This window comes from Brassica napus, chromosome C1 (assembly GCF_020379485.1).
Source record: "Brassica napus cultivar Da-Ae chromosome C1, Da-Ae, whole genome shotgun sequence".
Lineage (NCBI taxonomy): Eukaryota > Viridiplantae > Streptophyta > Magnoliopsida > Brassicales > Brassicaceae > Brassica > Brassica napus.
This window is the reverse complement of record NC_063444.1, coordinates 28082108-28101284: the sequence shown is the minus strand read 5'-3', so window position 1 is coordinate 28101284 and position 19177 is coordinate 28082108. Positions and strand designations below refer to the sequence as shown.

General features: G+C 41.5%; 1 protein-coding gene across 1 annotated transcript; it reads left to right on the top strand.

Moving 5' to 3' along the window:
• Positions 1 to 827: 827 nt before the first annotated feature.
• On the top strand, positions 828 to 6258 carry LOC106382935 (meiosis-specific protein ASY2). The gene is made up of 4 exons (XM_048746152.1): positions 828 to 4553; positions 4619 to 4753; positions 4846 to 5348; positions 5448 to 6258. Exons 1-4 carry the CDS (start codon positions 2582 to 2584, stop codon positions 6219 to 6221), a joined length of 3384 nt encoding a protein of 1127 aa, XP_048602109.1. The 5' UTR covers positions 828 to 2581; the 3' UTR covers positions 6222 to 6258.
• Positions 6259 to 19177: the final 12919 nt, after the last annotated feature.

Genomic DNA, 19177 nt, shown 5'->3' with positions numbered 1-19177 from the left:
CTGCGAACAGTATTACTGAGACAGTTGTGAACAGTATCACTGAAACAGTTTAATCTAATCTTCAAAACAGGAGAACGGCTGAAGTCAGCAGACCCCTTTGCGTGGATGATACTTGCATAAAAATTATATAATCAAAGTAGATTTGTTTAATCCGAATTTTGGTCTGATCTCGGGCCAGTTTTCAATATTTTGATTTGTAAATATTAGATACCATATTAAAATCATATATATTTTGGTTTGATTCAGTTTATATATTGTCAGTTTTTGGTTTATTCAATTTTAATATAGTCTCGGTTTGGTTTTTTTTATATTTTGGTTTATAAGAATTAGATACCATATTAAAATCATATTTATTTTGGTTTGGTTCGGTTTATATACTGTCGGTTTTTTGTTTATTCAATTTTATACTAAAAAACTTAAACTATATTTTGTCTTTTACTACAATTTGTCAATTTAATTTTGTATGATTAAAAATCAAATTTATTAAATAATACTCTAATTTTTAAATAATTTTTTCTATTATATTTAACTATTAAAATAATTGTTAAATAAATTATAGTTATCGTAGATTCTTAAAAAGTGAAGAAAATGATTAATAATCTATATTGTAATAGCAGAGTTTACTCTCTCCGGAACGGATACACGTGAGCAGTGATAGACCCCTTTTTTTTTTTTTTCAATTTCTTCTGTCGAGTGGGCTTTGTATAGATTTCAAAATAATTGGTTTTGCATAGGGCTCACATTTTTTCCCCCTAAAGCCTATGTATGCGTTAATTCGCTTCCAACTCTTCTCATTCGCTTTGAATACCGGCAACGTTACGTAACTTCGTCAATTCATTCATTGTCATTAAAGTATTAATATAAATACATCTCATTCTTTCCACAATTTCACATTCAAACATCATTCCATTCTTCAAGACGGTGAATTTTTGCAGAGCATAATGGAGTCGTTGTAGCACCGCCATTGAAGTTTTTTTGGCTGCGATTTGGGAGGTCAGAAATATGATGAGAGGCGGCGAGCTTATGGCGTTAGACACGGTGATGCTACCGCGACGCTCAAGTATCTTTACATTTTTAGAAAAATCACACTTTAATGTTTTTTGCAGAGAGTGTTATCTTTAAAAAAAAAATTATTATTAAACATCTCATTATATCGTTTTTCAGTCGACCTCTATGCAACGTCCACTTGAACAACTTGAAACACCTTTTGAAGGCCGGTTCCGTGTACGGCATGAGCGGCTTCGAAGTGACGCGGAGCAACCTCAACTTCAAACTGTATGACTCTCCTCTGTCTGTGATTCGACTCTCTTGCTGTTTCCTTCTACAAAACAATGGAAAGCTATGGTGACCCTAATCCTTGTTGTTGCAATGAGCATAAACCCAAATATTGTTGGAGGTGGTGTTGTTTCCATATCCGGTCGATGATGTAATATTTATAAATGATGTAAAGGGGTGGAGATTTTCGTATTAATAGTCAAGAATAAACAAGCTCGGTCAATTACAAGAACTAAAGATGCTCGTCTAAACAGTTCGTCTAAACAAGTATCTTTCTATTTTATGGTCTGAGGTCGTCTGGGCCGAGCTCGTCTAGTGGTCGAGGTCGTCCGAGACTTTGTCTGTGATGAAGAGGCGATGCTCTCCTTTTCTGTACTTTCTGTACTTTTCTGACTTCCCTTCAATGAGTCTGACGTCTTCTATTTATAGTGACATACGTTTTGTCTTCTAGCGAAATCACCAATTGTTGCTTAATGGGCCGGACCTGATTTTGGGCTTAGCTCTTAATGGGTCTGTGCTAAGCCCATCTCCAACAATTGTCCCCCCACAGTTCGCCAAGTGTTGAATCTTGGTGAATTCTTCTAGAATCTTCTGTCTGAGAAAATCAGGGCAGGCTCAGGAATTGTCGAGAAATAGGGCAACACGTTTTCTTCTCTCCTATATAAGTGATGGATGGATCTCTTATTTTTCTTAAAAAACTTGTCTCCCATTTGGAAGCAAAGGTAAAGATTTTGCTCTCTCTTTTTATTGTTTTGGTGTGGTCCTCGTTCTCTTTGTTTATTATTTTTATATTATATTTTTTTTTGGTTTCCTTCTTGCGGACACTCTTTCTTGTCTCCCCTTTCCCTTCTTTTTTTTTTTTTCGGTGGAAGAAGCTGAATGTCTGTGATGTGTGGGAGAAAGAGAGGCTGAGTTTTTTTTTTTTAAAAAAGAAAAGGTCCGAGCTCGTCTTATTACTCTTCTCCTCCCTCCCTTTTTTTTTTTTTTTTTACGGTTGACAGTGTTGAGCTCGCGGTCTGTGATGTGGGAGAAGAGACCGAGCTCGATTTGGAGGAGGAGCTGAGCTCGCAGTCTGTGGGAGAAGAGACCGAGCTCGATTTGGTCGTGAAGGGTGAGCCGAGCTTGCGGTCTGTGGGAGAAGAGACCGAGAGATTTGGTCGTGAAGGGAGAGCCGAGCTTGCGGTCTGTGGGAGAAGAGACCGAGAGATTTGGTCGTGAAGGGTGAGCTGAGCTGTCTTTGTGGTCGGCTTGTCTTTTGTTCAAGCTTGTCTCTCCACTGGTTTGTTTATTTGGTGAAGGTTCGTCGATGGTGGCTGAGGTCATCACTGGTGAAAGTTTGTCGATGGTGGCTGAGGTCGTCACTGGTGAAAGTTTGTCGACGGTGTTTTCGAGGTCGGCTCTTGGTGTTGCGAGCTCGTCGACCTTGGCTCCGAGCTCGCCAGTGAAGGTCCCAAGTTCGTCGATGGTAGCTCCGAGCTCGCCGGTGGAGATCCCGAGCTCGTCGACGGTAGCTCCGAGCTTGCCGGTGGAGATCTCGAGCACATATCCTGATATCCCGAGCTCGTCGATGGTTGCTCCGAGGTCGGCTCCTGGTGTTGTGAGCTTGTCGTTGGTGGCTCTGCGGTCGGCTTCCGGTGTTGTGAGCTCGTCGATGGCAGTGCCGAGCTTGATTTCGTCTGTTGTATCAGATTCTTTGTCAGTGAAAGAATGTGGTCGAGATGTTGAGGGTACGAGCTTGTCGCTTGTTATGCCGAGCTCCACGGAGCCGTGTTGTGATGAAGTGGGGTTCAGTTCGTTGGATGGGGAGTTTGCTCGTGAGCAGCTGTCTTTGATGGTTCGTAAGATGGAGCTTGCTGATGGTCACCAGTCGTGGTCGGAGATTGTTGAATCTGTTATTTTTGCTGAGGTAGGTACTCTTACGGGAAGCGAAGCAGAAGATAGGGTAAGTGCGAGTTTGATCGAGGAAGGGACCGAGTTTCTTTTTGACGAGCACGGGACGAATTTGGTGGCGGAGCCTGGTGTTGGAGGGTCGAGACCATCTTTGAAAACGCCTCCTGTTTTGAGTTCGTCATCTTTGGTGAAGAAGACTATGTTGGAAACTATCCGGGAACATGAGCAGATGCAGTTGGCAAACTCCTTTCTAGCGAGAGAGTCGTCGTCGGAAACTACAAGTTCCTCTGACGGTAGTTCGTACTCGAGTTCTCATAGTGAGGAATCTGCGGATAGTGCTGATGTTGCTAATGAATCTGATAACGTTGTTGGAGATGATGGACGAGATGATGACGTTGAAAACGTTGATGTTGAAAATGATGGTGTTCTGGGAGGCGCCGGTGATGAGCAGAATGGGACCGGTGACGTTGATGTTGATGAGGAAAGTGAGCAAGACGAGTTTGCTAGTGACGGTGATCGTGCCGCTGTTGGCGATGATGACGTGGGTGACCGAGATGGTGTAGATAGACGTAGTAATTTTAGTGATGAGCATGATGATTTTAGTGATGAGCAAAGCGGTGTTAGTGGTAGTCTAGAAATCATTGTTGTAGCTGATGGGAGGGATGATGCCGACGGAAGTAGTGATCGTCGAGCCGATGTTACTGATATTTTGAGAAAAATAAAACAAGAAAGCTTGGCTGCTTCCCTTGCTGGTTCGCTCGATGCCTTTGGTGATCCTTGTGATTATGTGAAGAAAAAGGTCAGGAAGGCAAGGGAAAGGCCTAGGAGTTTCATAGGTCCTCTTGTTAGTCATCCGGATCCATCGGAGTCATTTCCTTCTATTGTTAGTGAGGACACAGTTAAGTGGATCTTAGCCAACTGTTGCCGTAATGGAGTCATAGAAGCGCGTATCCCTGGCGAAGATGAACGTCCGTGGACGGTTCCGGATGGGTGGCTTTGTGTTTATGACTTCTGGTTCACCGAGTATCATTTGTGGTTTCCTCTCCCGAGGTTGCTGCTGGCGTATTGTGATGAACATCTTATTGCACTCGCTCAGCTTACTCCTGCTGCTATCCGAAACATAGTTGCAGCTTTGTTCACAGCCGCGGATATTGGTGTTCACATGAGCCTATGCTTGTTTGAACGTATCGCGCATATTACTCGGTGTGATAAAACGGACGGGGCTTTTTACGTGTCAATGAAGGCTGGCTGTGGTGTTGTTGGGGAGAGGAAGAGAAAAACGTTATGTTGGATTAAGAAGTTTTTTTATGTTCGAATTGCGTCTTCGTCGGTCCCTGATGTTTCTGATAAGAGTGTCCCTTTTAGGAGTAGTTGGAATCCTTACAATGGTAGTTTAACTCTTATTGGTGTGTTCTTGTTTGACATTCTTATTGATTGTTGTCTTGTTTTGCAGGTCGTCGTTTAGTTGGTGTTCCTCTTGCTCCTGGTGATAGTGAGTGCGTGGAATACTTCAAGGAGACGAAGGCTCGGGATTGGACTGTGGTGAGGCGGTCGGAGGTTTGGCGGCGCATCCCGTTTATTGACTCAGGTTGAAAATATGCGTTTTTTTAATGCCTTTGATTGTTAAGATCTTGGTTTAGATGTTTACTGATTTTGTGTGGTTTTGTTGGTTTCATGTAGCTTGTTGGAGAAAGATGGATTTGAGCGAGATTCCGAGTTTGGTTGACTGTTTTGCTGGGGGTAGTGACGATGCCCCTGTTGTGGAGTCTGGTCAGTGTATCGCCGGTGTGGAGCCTTCGGCACCTGCTCGTAGTATTGTTGTGGGTCTTACTAGTACGACAGTTCCTGTCCCGTCCGCTGGTGTTTCTGGAAAGGAAGTTGTTGCTGCGGGAGGCGAGAAGGTTGTGAAGAAGAGAGTTGCCGCTGGTCATTCGCCAAAAAACGTGCCCCCTTCGAAGTCTCGCAAAGTTGTGAGCTCTGATGTTGAGCCATCTTTGGTGGTTGAGTCGCCTGCTGCGGAGAAGGCTGCCTTTGAACCGTTTGAACATTCGTTCAATGGTTTGTCCTCGGGATGTGGTGATCTTTTTAAGTTGTTTCAATCGCCTGGTGGCGTTGATGGTTTGCCTTTTGACCACGGCAGGCGCGGTGAGTGGTATCAGGAGTTCGCTCGTCACTTGGCTGTTGTAAGATAATTGTTTCTCTCTTCAAAGTTTTAAAAAAAAAAAAAATGGTTTATGGTTTTGAACTAAAGGATATATATATTTTTGTGCTGTTTTGTGCAGGCTACAAAATTTGCGAACAAATTGGTGGTTAATCAGGATGAAGAGCTTGAAGAGGTGAAGGCGGAGCTTGAAAAAACGAAGGCTGAGCTTGCTTCTATTGAGGGCAAGGCTGATAGTTCTGAGGAAATAGCGGCTCTGCGCGGTAAGTATGAGGCTGAGAAGAAAGTGTCCTCAGATGCATTGGAAGAAGTTCAAAGACTCACTGCAAAAATAGCTCTGGAAACTGGACGGGTGAAGAAGCGTCAAGTGGCTGACTTGGAGCGTTTTAAGAAGGAAAAAGAGGTGGCGGGCAGGAGGTATCGCAGGGCAGTAACGAGACATGATGATGTGCTTGCTACTTTTAATTCTCGTATGGAAAAGGTGCGGAGGTATGTGGAAAATCAGAAGGCTGTTCGCACATCTATGTATGGAGTGAATCAGATTGTGGGAGTGCTTGATGCTGCCAAGACTTGGAAGAAAGAGGCAATAATTATTCCTGATGGTAAGGTTAGGCATCTTGAGAATGAATTGGTCCGGAGGAAGGAGAAGGCAAACTTGGTTGTTCGTGTTGAGTTTGAACCCAAGGAACTGGCTGATATCCCTTCCTTTGATTTTACTCGTCCACTTTCTCCTGTTCATATGACTCTGACTGCGGGGGTTGAAGATGCTGCTAAGGCAAGAGGGAAGGAGGAAAATCGTCGTCGTGAGGAAGCAAGTCGTCGTCGTGTGGCTGAGCGTGATGGTGCTGTGTCTTCGGATGTGAGGCGTGAGGGTCAAGTTCCTTCCCGCCCGTAGTTTAGTTCGTGTGATCGTCAAGGCCCTGCGTGGCTGCTGCTATCTTTTATTTTGCTGCTTTTTTTTTTTTTTTTTTTTTAGACTTTGGTTGTTATGATTTGATCATGTTGATCTCTTTCGGATATGGATGGTGGTCTTCTTGTTGGTTTGGTTGTTATGATGGATCATGTTGGACTTCTTTTATATGATGCTTGAATTCTTCATGTTTGTTTTTAGTCTTCTTTGCCCGGCTTTAAATCGTTGAGATGTCGTAGGGCTGGTGTTTTGAGAACGGATCTTTATATATTTTTTTATTTTGCAAATTTGATTGAAGTGTGAGCGCGGAGCTGCAACACTGAGAACGGATCTCGTATTTTTATTTTGCAAATTTGATTAAGTGTGAGCGCGGAGCTGCAGCACAGAGAACGGATCTCGTATTTCTATTTTGCAAATTTGATTGAAGTGTGAGCGCGGAGCTGCAACACTGAGAACGGATCTCGTATTTTTATTTTGCAAATAAATTGAGTGTGAGCGCGGGCTGCAGCACTGAGAACGGATCTCGTATTTTTATTTTGCAAATAAATTAAGTGTGAGCGCGGGGCTGCACCACTGAGAACGGATCTCGTATTTTTATTTTGCAAATAAATTAAGTGTGAGCGCGGGGCTGCAGCACTGAGAACGGATCTCGTATTTTTTGTGAGTGATGGTCGTATCCTGATATTTGTTAAAAATATATAATTTTTTTATAGAACTAGCTGAGCCTCGTGAGAGGTTGCCTACGTACCCCACAGGCGGGGATCAAGCCGACCGTAGTTCACCTTTACGAGGAAAATAAATCTTGAATTGAAAAAGGGTGGATCCTCCTGGAGTCTTATTTTTGGTACATCAGGGGCGCGCCGGTCTTCGTAGATTTCTTTAGTAGTAAAATCGCTTGAGATTCAAGGAGTTCCATGATCTCGGAACTTTTTCTCCGCTCATTTCGGTGAGTTCATAGACACCTGGTTTGATGATTTTCGAAATCATGTATGGGCCTTCCCAGTTCGCACCGAGCTTTCCTGCTTTCCACTCGCGAGTGTTTTCGAAGACCTTGCGAAGGACGAGGTCATTCATTTGAAAGAACCTTTCTTTGACTCTTTTGTTATAATATCGAGCGGCCAGGTTTTGATAGTTTTGAATGCGGAGGAGAGCTTGGTCCCGTTTTTCTTCGACTTGGTCTAAGTGGTCGATGATCATTGAGTTGTTGAGCTCTTCATTTTCGGTGAGTGTGAGCTGACGGAGGCTTGGGATGCTGACTTCGGCTGGTGACATTGCCTCCATTCCATGGGATAGGGAGAATGGTGTCATACCCGTGGAACGACGTGGTGTCGTGCGGTGTGACCAGAGAACGCCGTCGAGTTCGTCAGCCCAAACTCCTTTCTTTTCTTCCAGACGTTTTTTGATTCCGTCGAGGATTGTCTTGTTTGTGGCCTCAGCTTGCCCGTTTCCCTGGGGGTTCCTTGGTGTAGATTTACTTAATCTGATTTTCCATAAAGCGCAGAAACTTTCGAAGGTTGCTGAGATGAATTGAGAGCCGTTATCGGTGACGATTTCGTATGGGAGACCGTGGCGGCAGATGATGTTTTTCCAAACAAATTTCTGAACGTCAGGGGCGCGGATGGTTGCGTATGATTCGGCCTCGATCCATTTAGTGAAGTAATCTGTCATGACAAGGAGATAGCGCTTCTGTTTGGATGGTGGCATTGGACCCACAATGTCCATTGCCCATCTCATGAATGGATATGGTGATGTAGTGGTTGAGAGGAGCTCCGTTGGTAGGTGAATCATAGGGGCGTGGCGCTGGCACTTCTCGCACTTAGATACAAATTTTTCGCAATCTGTGACCATTGTCGGCCAGAAATGTCCGTGTCGCTTGATTTTTATGGCTAGGGCTCGTCCACCTGAATGATTACCACCTGCGCCTTCGTGTGTCTCTTCGAGGACCCATCTGACTTCTTGACCATGTATGCACTGCAGTAATGCTTTGGTCGAGCTCCATCTGAAGAGGGCGTTGTCGTACATGACATAATGTGCGCATCGGGCCTTCAAGCGTCGTGCAGCCCAGCGGTTGTCTGGTGTTGTTCCCTCGGTAATGTAGAGTTTTATTTCGTCGCGCCAATCGATTGGATCCGCAACTTCTTCTTCAGGTGTAAGTTCGTCTACCTCATTGGTGCCGTCCATCTCTTCGTCGAGGTCATCTATGACGTTAACTCCCATAGCTAACTCGATACTTGGTTTATCGATGCTTTCCACTGGAATCATTCTTCTGAGCGAAGGATCAGAGGTTGATGCTAAGGCGGCAAGAGCGTCAGCAGAGGAATTGTCGCTACGAGGAATCTTGGTGAGGGTGAAGTTGGTGAAATCTTGGGAAAGTTTTTGGACGACTTGTAAGTAAGCATTCATTCGGTCGTTTCTTGTTTCGTATTCGCCGCTGAATTGATTGGCGACGAGCTGAGAGTCGCAGAAAGTTTCTATCTTGTTCACACCAACCGCCTTTGCAAGACGGAGACCAGCGATGAGAGCTTCGTATTCAGCTTCGTTATTGGAGGCCGGGAAAGCGAGGCGAAAGGACTGCTCGATGATTTCACTGGTAGGAGATATGAGTCGTATTCCAACACCTGATCCGTTTCGTGAAGATGAACCGTCGACGTAGAGACACCAATTCTTGGTGTTGAGATCATTGTCGTATTCGGATGGAGGTAGCTCGGTCAGAAAATCTGCTAATACCTGAGACTTTGCGCTCGTTCTGCTTTTGAATTCGATGTCGTATTCGCTGAGCTCGACTGCCCATTTGGCCATTCGTCCAGATTGACTTGGGCTGTGGAGTATCAATCGAAGCGGATGGTTAGTCAGGACGTGGATTGTGTGAGATTGAAAATACGGCCTGAGCTTGCGAGCTGCGACAACTACGGCGTAGGCGAGTTTTTCGAGTGGTGAGTATCGTGTTTCAGCGTTGTCGAGAACCTTGCTGGTGTAGAAGATTGGACGCTGCTCCCCACGGTCTTCGCGAACCAGAACACTGCTTACAGCGCATGCGGAGACTGATATGTATAAGTACAATACTTCTCCGTCTTCGGGTTTGGCCAGAATCGGTGGTGTGGATAAATATTGCTTCAGCTGTTGAAAGGCTTCTTCGCATTTCGCGTCCCACTCGAAACGTTTGTTGTGTCGTAGAAGTTGGTAGAAAGGGAGGCATTTGTCTGTCGAGCGCGAGATGAATCGGTTGAGTGCAGCGATGCGTCCTGTCAATCGTTGGACTTCTCTCGTGTTTTTTGGAGATGGGAGTTCCGCAATGGCTGTGATTTTTCGTGGATTTGCTTCGATTCCTCTCTTGGTGACAATATATCCGAGAAATTGACGGCGAAAGTGCATTTGGCCGGATTGAGCTTCATATTGTATTTGTTGAGGCTTTCGAAACAAGTCTTTAAATGTTTGATGTGATCGCTGGCAGTGAGGGATTTGACGAGCATGTCGTCGATGTAAACTTCCATGGTGTCGCCGAGCTGTTCGGCAAACATTCGGTTCACTAAGCGTTGATAGGTTGCGCCAGCATTCTTGAGTCCAAAGGGCATGACTTTGTAACAGTATGTTCCTCGATCGGTGATGAACGCGGTTTTCTCCCTATCATCTGGATGCATCATAATTTGGTTGTATCCTGAAAAGGCATCCATAAAAGATAGGAGCTCGTTTCCTGCCGTTGCTTCGACTATCCGGTCGATGTGAGGGAGTGGGAAGCTATCTTTGGGACATGCTTTGTTGAGGTCGGTGAAGTCGACGCACACGCGCCATTTTCCATTTTTCTTTTTGACGACAACAGGGTTAGCGAGCCACTCTGGGTACCTGACTTCTGTGATGGATCCTGCGTTTGTCAAACGTTCAACTTCGTCGTTTACGGCCTTGGCGCGCTCCAGGCCGAGCTTGCGCCTTTTTTGCCTAACTGGTTTGAAGATGGGGTCTATGTTTAGCTCATGGCAAGTGACAGATGGGTCGATCCCGGGCATGTCCTCGGTTGTCCAGGCGAAGGTTGAAGCGTTGGATTGAAGGAAGCTGATAAGTTGGTCTTTGAGATCGTCTTTTAGGTCTGCTCCGATTCCGACGCATCGTTCTGGGTCGCTTTGGTCGATGTTAACTTGTATCACCAGTTCCCGGGCGTGGTCATCTATTATTTCTTGCTCATCGCCTTGCCTAGCTATTAGACATGTCCTTGAAGATTTTCTTAACTTATGTTCGGTTACGAAGCATGTGCGCGAGAGACGTTGATTTCCTTTGAGGGTGTAGGTCCCTGACGTAGTGGGAAATTTGATGCACTGATGATATGTAGATGGAACTGCTTTCATTGAATGTATCCATGGGGTGCCGAGTATGGCGTTGTAAATGGCAGGGCTCTCGATAACCACGAATTTGACGATTTTGGTGATTCCTGCTACGTAGACTGGGAGCTTGACTGTTCCGATTGTCATTGTTGTATCTCCGGCGAAACTTGTGAGTGGTCTTTTGCAAGGCTTTAGCTCGTAATCTTTGACATCCATCCGTTGAAGTGTTTTTGAAAAGATTAAATCAACTGAACTTCCAGTGTCGACCAGTACGCGTGTGACTTCACAGTCACCTATCCTGAGTTCGACGACGAGGGGGTCGTTGTGTGGTGTGTCTAGTCCCTTGGTGTCTTCTTCTGTGAAACTGATTTCATAGTCATTCTTTGGTTTATCGTCGATGTGACTGATGCTTCCCCATTTTTGCGAGGTGAATGTTTTACGCTCGTATTCCTTGATTGATCGAACTGAATCTTTGCAAGTCTGGAGGCCTCCCATGATCACGTTAATTACACGCCGAGGTGGGGGAGTTCTTTCGCGTTTCTGTTCATTGTTTCGGTCGTCGCGTGCGCGCTTATGAGCCTCTGTGTCTGCGTTTGTTTGCTCGTTAGAACGTTTCTGTCCGTGTTGGCGATCGCGTTCTTCCTTGACTTGTCGAAAACGTTCACCTTCATTTTTTGGTGCCTTGTCGTTTTCCTGGTCTTTAGATGATGAATCCCGATCGTTGCGGTACTTGTTCAACAACCACTCCTGTAGATGGCGACATTCTTCCGTATTATGAGTCTTAGATTTATGGTAGCTGCAATATGCTTGGGTATCCTCTGATCCTTGACTGCTGCGAGCCTGCTTTCCTGTGGAGCGATTAGATGGTTGGTCGCTGATTTGATAATTGGATGCTTTCCTGCTCTTTCCATCTCTGTACGCTTTGTCATAATGTTGTCTAGGTTCGTTGTATTCGTCAGGTTCTTTGTCCTTTGAAAATGATTTTTTGGTGGCTGCGTGTTTTTTGCTGAATGCAGCTTTATCTTCTTCGATTTCGATGAAAGTTATAGCCCGATGGAGTGCATCTTCCAGAGTCTGGGGTTTATACTTCATGAGCTCTTCTCGGAATGGTGATTCGTGCCAAAGACCGTTTCGGAGTGCGAGGACTGCTGCTTCGTCGAGCACGGTGATGCGAGAAACGATGGCTCTGAATTTTTCGATGTACGAGCGTAGTGTCTCTGTAGGTTCTTGAGCTAGAGTCCATAAGTCGGCATTAGTTGCACTCTGTTGGATAAATAGCGAGTAGTGTTTGAGGAAGGCCGTCGAGAGTTGATTGTAGTTGTCAATAGAATGAGCTTCAAGGCGAGAAAACCAACCGAGGGCGAGTCCGCTCAAATTTTCCACAAACAATTGACAGAGACCGGCGTCGCGTTCTTCTGGTGAGAAATTGGCTCTCCCGGTTGCGATACTGAAGGCGGTGAGATATTCTCTTGGATCGGATGTTCCGTTGTAAGTTGGGAGTTTGATTTTGTTCTTCTGGTGTCGGACAGGGATACTGATGAGGCGAGTTGTAAAAGGTGTATTTTGGGTTTCACGGAGTACGCGATCGATCTCTGGTGCTGCGCTGGTTGCTTGATGGACTTTGGAGTTCATGCTTTGCAGCTGAATCCTCATTTCTTCAATGTCGTCGTCTCTCTGTTGGGTTTCCCTGTTGGTGATCTGCGGGAAACTGGTGTTTTGAAGATGTTGTACATTTAGATAACTTGGGCGCTGCTGCCTGGAGTCGATGATTAGTGCTGAAGGTTCGTTCATATGATTCTGATGTTGTTGTCCGGAATTTGTGATTGGTGCACGTAGATTGTTGGCTTGGATTGATTGCTGCTGTCCTGAACCGGTCACTGGTGTTGGTAAATCGCTGAACAGAACACGCTGGAGTCGTGGAGTGATATCAACTTGTTGTGATTTTGATGCGCCAATTTCTACAGACTGGAGTTCGTTGATGCGGTTATTGCAAATAATCTGAGAATGCGCGAGGTCGTCCAGGCGAGAGGTCGTTCCTCGAGCGAGCTCGTCGATCCTACCGAGAAGGGTCTGAAAGATCAGGGAGATGTCCGGCTGAGTGGAGTACGTCGTTCTTGTGTTAGGTACTGAGGTCGTCGGTATGAGAGACGTGGTGTCGGCTGGATGACGCGAGGTCGTAACTGTTGCTGGTAGGCCCGAGGTCGTCATCATTGATGGCAGGGATGAGGTCGTCGCCACTATCGTCGAGGTGTTGGCTGGATGGTCCGAGGTTGCCACCATGGATGGTTCGTCCGAGGTCGTCACCACTGGCGTCGAGGTGTTGGCTAGGTGGTCCGAGATTGTCATAGCAGCTAATTGTGTGCTCGTCATTCCAGGATGGTCGGTGGTTGCAGAAATCAGGGCGTCTGGTTGCGCTGTGGGTTCTGTGACTGCCGAGCTGTCTTGAGGTGAAGAAGAATCCCCTACCCCACGGTGGGCGCCAATTGTTGTTTCCATATCCGGTCGATGATGTAATATTTATAAATGATGTAAAGGGGTGGAGATTTTCGTATTAATAGTCAAGAATAAACAAGCTCGGTCAATTACAAGAACTAAAGATGCTCGTCTAAACAGTTCGTCTAAACAAGTATCTTTCTATTTTATGGTCTGAGGTCGTCTGGGCCGAGCTCGTCTAGTGGTCGAGGTCGTCCGAGACTTTGTCTGTGATGAAGAGGCGATGCTCTCCTTTTCTGTACTTTCTGTACTTTTCTGACTTCCCTTCAATGAGTCTGACGTCTTCTATTTATAGTGACATACGTTTTGTCTTCTAGCGAAATCATCAATTGTTGCTTAATGAGCCGGACCTGATTTTGGGCTTAGCTCTTAATGGGTCTGTGCTAAGCCCATCTCCAACAGGTGGTCCCGTTTCTTTTTATCTTACTCTATGTAGTTGATAATTTACTTTGTTAATTTCGTCTAACATTGAATCCATGAGTTAAGGCCACTTCTATTACTCCAAGCTAACTCTCTCTCACTTGCAGGCCTTCTGTTCTTAAACGCAAAGTCCGTAACGCCTTTTAACATTGACAATAAGACGGATGCAGAGAGAAGTGTTATTTTGACACGTAAGTATACCTGTCTGTTTTCTTCATTATACTCCATAAACGTTTGGCAAAACACTTTTCTCATATACACTTTCCGCACCATTCCCGCTTGTAATAGGCTGGTGGCAATACATCAACTCTACTCCCTACCTGTTGCGGAGTTTCAAAAAAGTGGAACCACTCACTATAGTTGAAAGCTTAACGAGTATGTTGTAACTGCACAGCCTCAAGTTATCCTTAACACTCCTACGCATACATTTCTTACAAGATTCATACGTCTCTTTAATTTCCACCATTTAAAAATACAGAAAATTAAGCTCACTATGTCATGAACTTGAAAAAAACGTCATGTCGATATTGTGAGAAAGAGGCACTATCGGACCACCTGAAAGTTGCCACATGGATAAATTACAAGTATTGCTTTTCTCACAAGCAAGTTAAGCAATTCTTAAGCCAATTTTCAAAAAAAAAAGTTAAGCAATTTATACACTTCATTTGAAGCAAAATTATTATCGCTTATGTCTTACCAACGAAGTTATGTAACGTTGCCGGTATTCAAAGCGAATGAGAAGAGCTGAAAGCGAATTAACGCAGACAGAGGCTTCGACAGGGGAAAAGAAATAAATAAATAAATGTGAACCCTACACAAAACCAAATTTTGAAGCCTATGCAATGCCCACTCGATAGAGGAAGTTAAAAAAAAAAGTGGGGTCTACCACAGCTGATGTGAACCCTTTCGAGAAGAGAGTAAACTCTACTATTATAATATAGATTTTTTTTTTAAAGTGGATACATTACAAGTCTTAAGATATAAATTACAAGGTTTTTAAAAATCTATAATACTGGTAGGATTAAAATCCTAATTAACACTCGCCTTAGACATAATAGAAAATTCCCATGAAATGCAACTCCATGAACTGCAATTGTTGTCATGACTAGGTTTACTACGTTAACCGACACAAATCCGATCATATAAATTAGAGGCCACGACAACAGCCCAACTACAAAAAACTCATGTTATTTCCACCAATGTATTCACTCAGCCACTCTTAATTAAACAATATAGTCCAAGTACAAAAACTCAAAAGACAATTCAAGAACATCATCTTCATTTTTAACTGCCCATCCAGTGACTTTGCACAAACAAAAAACTACAACTTTAGTTGCAAACAAACTCCTAAAGTTGGATTAGCATATTAGCAATCATATATGATAACATATATTCCTAACGAAAGACGGTTTACGTGATAACAAAGTCCAGAAAAAACTATATATTCGACTTATATTCTATATGATAACAAAGTCCAGTAAAAACTCTAAAAATAAATAATTTTGTAACTATATAATTTTATAAATTTCTAGAGTTATTAATTAAAAAAACAATTTATCACAATTCTTTATTTTTTTTAAATTAATATTGGGTAAAATAAAAAAAAATAATTTAATTATTGTTCGTATAAATTGTTAAATTTTATATCCAAATTTTATATCTTTTTTCTTACACTATTTGATTTATATACTAACAACTACCTAAGCTAACACTATCCAATCCCGTAAACCTCATCTTTTGAACATGAAAGCGGTAATAACGCTAATGGTATGTCAAATCATTACGAAGATAAGATATGAATAATATCAACACATATGAATTTGCCGGTCATTCTTATATCAACCTAATCAAACTGTGTGACTTTCAATGTTCCATTTATCACTATTATAGACAACACGGAAAAAACAAAAGTTTTTAAAAAAGAAAATGACAAAATTCAGTACACAAACTACACAACGCTTCAACAACGTATATGGCCCCGAGCTTGCGCGAGGGCTATGCTCCTAGTATACTAAATGTAAGACAAATATATGTCAATTATCAAATTAACGTCTTAAATATCAAGTTCATATAAATAAAATAGTCTGCATGTATATAATTATATTATGTAATTTACATAAAACTATACTACTATATTTTAATTAATCAGTTTATTCTGTTTATATGATTTGATCGGTCTATATATTGAACCATATCTATATACTACGTTTTCTAGAAATAACACATATTCGGTTTATACGGTGTTACCAAATCAAACTACTTTTTCTATTTCGATTTGGTTTGGTTTTAGTTGGTCCAGTTTTTACCGAATTGAACACCCTTAATTCAAATTACTAAATCGTAGATAGTTTACAAACGTGGTTCTTGTACTACAATGAAAATCATCGCTATCAAAATCAGATAGTTGGTCCTGTTTTGCATCTTAAATATAAATTTTCCATATTTACCTCATACCGAATTGTGTATCAAGGCAATTATATTAGATATTTATGCATACAATATTAAGTTGATAGTATTTAATTCATTCTTTTAATAAGGAAATTATCATTTATACGTAATTGTCTCCATGCCCAGTGAATATGTTCTCGAGTTTGGTTTATTAAAACTTCTTATCATATGCTTTTATGTTTGGGTTAATATAATTTTCCCTAGTGAATTGATTTTAGACTTACAAATTATTAAATCACTTCTTATGATGCCACGTAAGATAAATTGATATCCTAATTAAGTGACACTTAAGAAAACCTATTTTCTAATTAATATAAACTTAAGGTTACAACTTTTTTTAATGTTTCTCAACTAATATATAGGGGAAATGTGTTCTGTGATGGATCTACAAAAAATAATTTTGTACACTATTTACTACTTTTACCAATGATGGTGATTGAAGTTTAGGATGTACAGTACATGGTTTGGATGAATAGAATAAAAAAATCACAAACAAAAAAATGGAGTACATGGAAGAGCTTGTTAAGGAAGGGCATGTGTTCATGAAGGGGAAATGTGGAGGAGGTGATACATGGGAGCTGTTGTATACTCATCTACCAGATGCCCATAAGAAGAAGAAACATAAAGCAGCGGAGAATGCAAATGACTTCGCAATGTTGTTGTTTGAAAATGGTCCCTTTAGAGTGAATAACAAGGAGTGGATGGTACACCTGTACGTAAGAGGTAGGAGCATGTAGTAGAAGGATGAAACTTGTTTATCAACAGTTGTTCAGCTGTGAAAGCATACTTAAAAAAAAATGAAATATAACATCCATGCGAGAAGGTGTCGACAAGGTGAAGTTTTACCGCATAACTACTATTCTTTTATTCACCTAAGTGTACACATATACACCTCAAATGTTCAATACAAAAAAGCAGTATACTCTTCCTTATATGTACTCAAAGCAAAACACGTTTTCAAAAATACATAAACCATTATACACCTTTGATACATTGATAGCTTGATACAAGTACATACCTTGAAACATGGATTGCTTGATACATTTTACACATGGATAAGGTGGCAATATAGTACATGTGGACACGTGTACAAATGTATACATGTTCAATCATTAGCAAATCTAGATTATCAAGTGGCTATCTAATTATTTTTGTAAGTGTTAAGTGATCTATTTTTGTGGTTTGGATGGAAAAATGTAAATTTGATTTCAAGTTTACGCGGAGAAATGTGATTTTGCGGTTTTTGCGGAAAAACATGTCATATAGTGTAAAAATGTGCTATCTAGCTAACATACTCTATACATATGTGTTAGCAAAAAAAATCATGATTAATCGAAAAATACTGAAAAATTAGTTGTATGTAATTTTCTTAGTATTTAGATGAAACTGTATATATTAATCAGTTCATATGAATGTAACAAAAAGTTTACTGTGGCCTAACGGTAATAAAATAGTATTTTAGACATCAACTCCTTAGTTCAAATCTCCAGCGCAATTTTGTTACCTTTATATTTTTTAATTAATGGCAAAAAACAATTATATCATCTTCTACCTCACGATTTGTTTTTAAGTTTTCTGCATAATTTCCACAGCATTCCACCATGGTTTCACTTTAAACCACCAAACTTTTGTGTGTTTTCACTTTTTGGCATCAAATTTGTAGATCTATTTCACACATTTAAACCCTATTCTGCATCATCTCGTTACCAAAACAAAACAAGACAGTCATTGTTGATGACATTGTCAACCTTTGAACCCGAAATGACCCATATATTATTAACAATAGCATGAATTGATCTTACATGAGGCGTATCTCCAATAAAATAGTCAACGACAAAATATTTCCAGATTGGATCGAAGTCCTTAAAACTAACAACAAGGATTTCAAGAGCTGCAATCCCATTTTCGACTTCAAAAACAGGCTTTGGAACATCCTCAGCCCATGGATTTCTTTGCGATGATGAGACCAGAGAGAAAGACATGATTCGTGGGAGACTCCATCAGGGAGAGCTTCAAAAACCAGAGAAGACAGAGAGAGAGGGAGAGGGGGAAGAAATCTCGCTAGAAAAGTGTGAGGCTCAACCTGCAGCGGTGACGGCTAGTTTTTAACATAATCTCCTCTAGAGCAATGACCAAGCTGACTTTAAACTTTTTTAAAATCAATTCAAGAAATATGTATAATTTTAGCTCACGAAAAACGCTATAATATGTCTTTCATAGCGTTTTATCATATGATATGTCATCGACAGCCATTATAAATACCCTTCTACGATAGCATTGGTTTAAATGCTACGAAATGTACAGATACGATAGAAATATGTTTTTAACTTAACTATAGCACTAATTTTTTTGTTATAAATTGATTATGATTCATATATTCGTGATATATTCATGCTATGATATGTCTTACAATAAACCAAAAATAATTATATTTTAAAATAAAAATAATTAAAAAATAAACCAAAAATTGTGCCATAATTAAAAATAAAATAAATTTTATTTATAAATTAAAATTGGTTTACAGATAAATTTCAGGTTACAAAAATAAACCAGAAATTAAAATATAAAGTCAAACCACCTCTCGGTTTACACTAAACCAAATCTTAAAAAAACCTAAACCTAAACCTAAAAAAAAAAGACTCCAGCCGCCTCTGAATGGAAAGAAACATCGTGGTGACGAGCGCGACAGTGATGGTTTTGACGAGCGCGGCGGTGGTGGTGATATAACTGACGCCAACTACACAGCCTCTCGTTTCCGCCTCCTCCTTCTTCCTCTTCTTCTTCCCCTTTATCCTATCCTGTAAAATATTCACAAAAACTGTAAAGTCAAAAAGCAAATCTCAGATCTGAAAATCAAAATTGTATAAACGACTACACCACTTACATGACCGGAATGGAGAGATAATGCTGACCCTGTTGTATCTGAGTAGACCACACTCCTCTGTCTGATTTACATCGGAAACCATAGCATTAACCCCAACCTTCCTTAGTCGATGAGAGACAATCAAATATTACCAAATAAGAAGTAAAACCATGGAGCAGAGACATGAGAGGAACCAACAGTTAAAGAGATGAAGAGAATGGAAAGAAGAAGAAGAATAAGAGAGTGAAGGTTGAAACAGATCCGAGAGAAAGAGAGGAGATGAGATTTTTGGGAAAAAATAAAAGAAAATTAGTAATACTCTCTCGACAGAGAGAAAAGAGAGACAAGATTAACATTAGATGTGGTCCGTTAGATTGAATCTAATCCAGTGGTAGAAGCAAGTG

Excerpts from the sequence above, each read along its gene's own strand:
- LOC106382935 (XM_048746152.1), top strand. The coding sequence starts at position 2,582 with ATGGTGGCTGAGGTCATCACTGGTGAAAGTTTGTCGATGGTGGCTGAG. Across the intron at positions 4,554-4,618 it reads TAGTTGGAATCCTTACAATG|GTCGTCGTTTAGTTGGTGTT; the intron begins GTAGTTTAACTC and ends CTTGTTTTGCAG. Across the intron at positions 4,754-4,845 it reads CATCCCGTTTATTGACTCAG|CTTGTTGGAGAAAGATGGAT; the intron begins GTTGAAAATATG and ends GGTTTCATGTAG.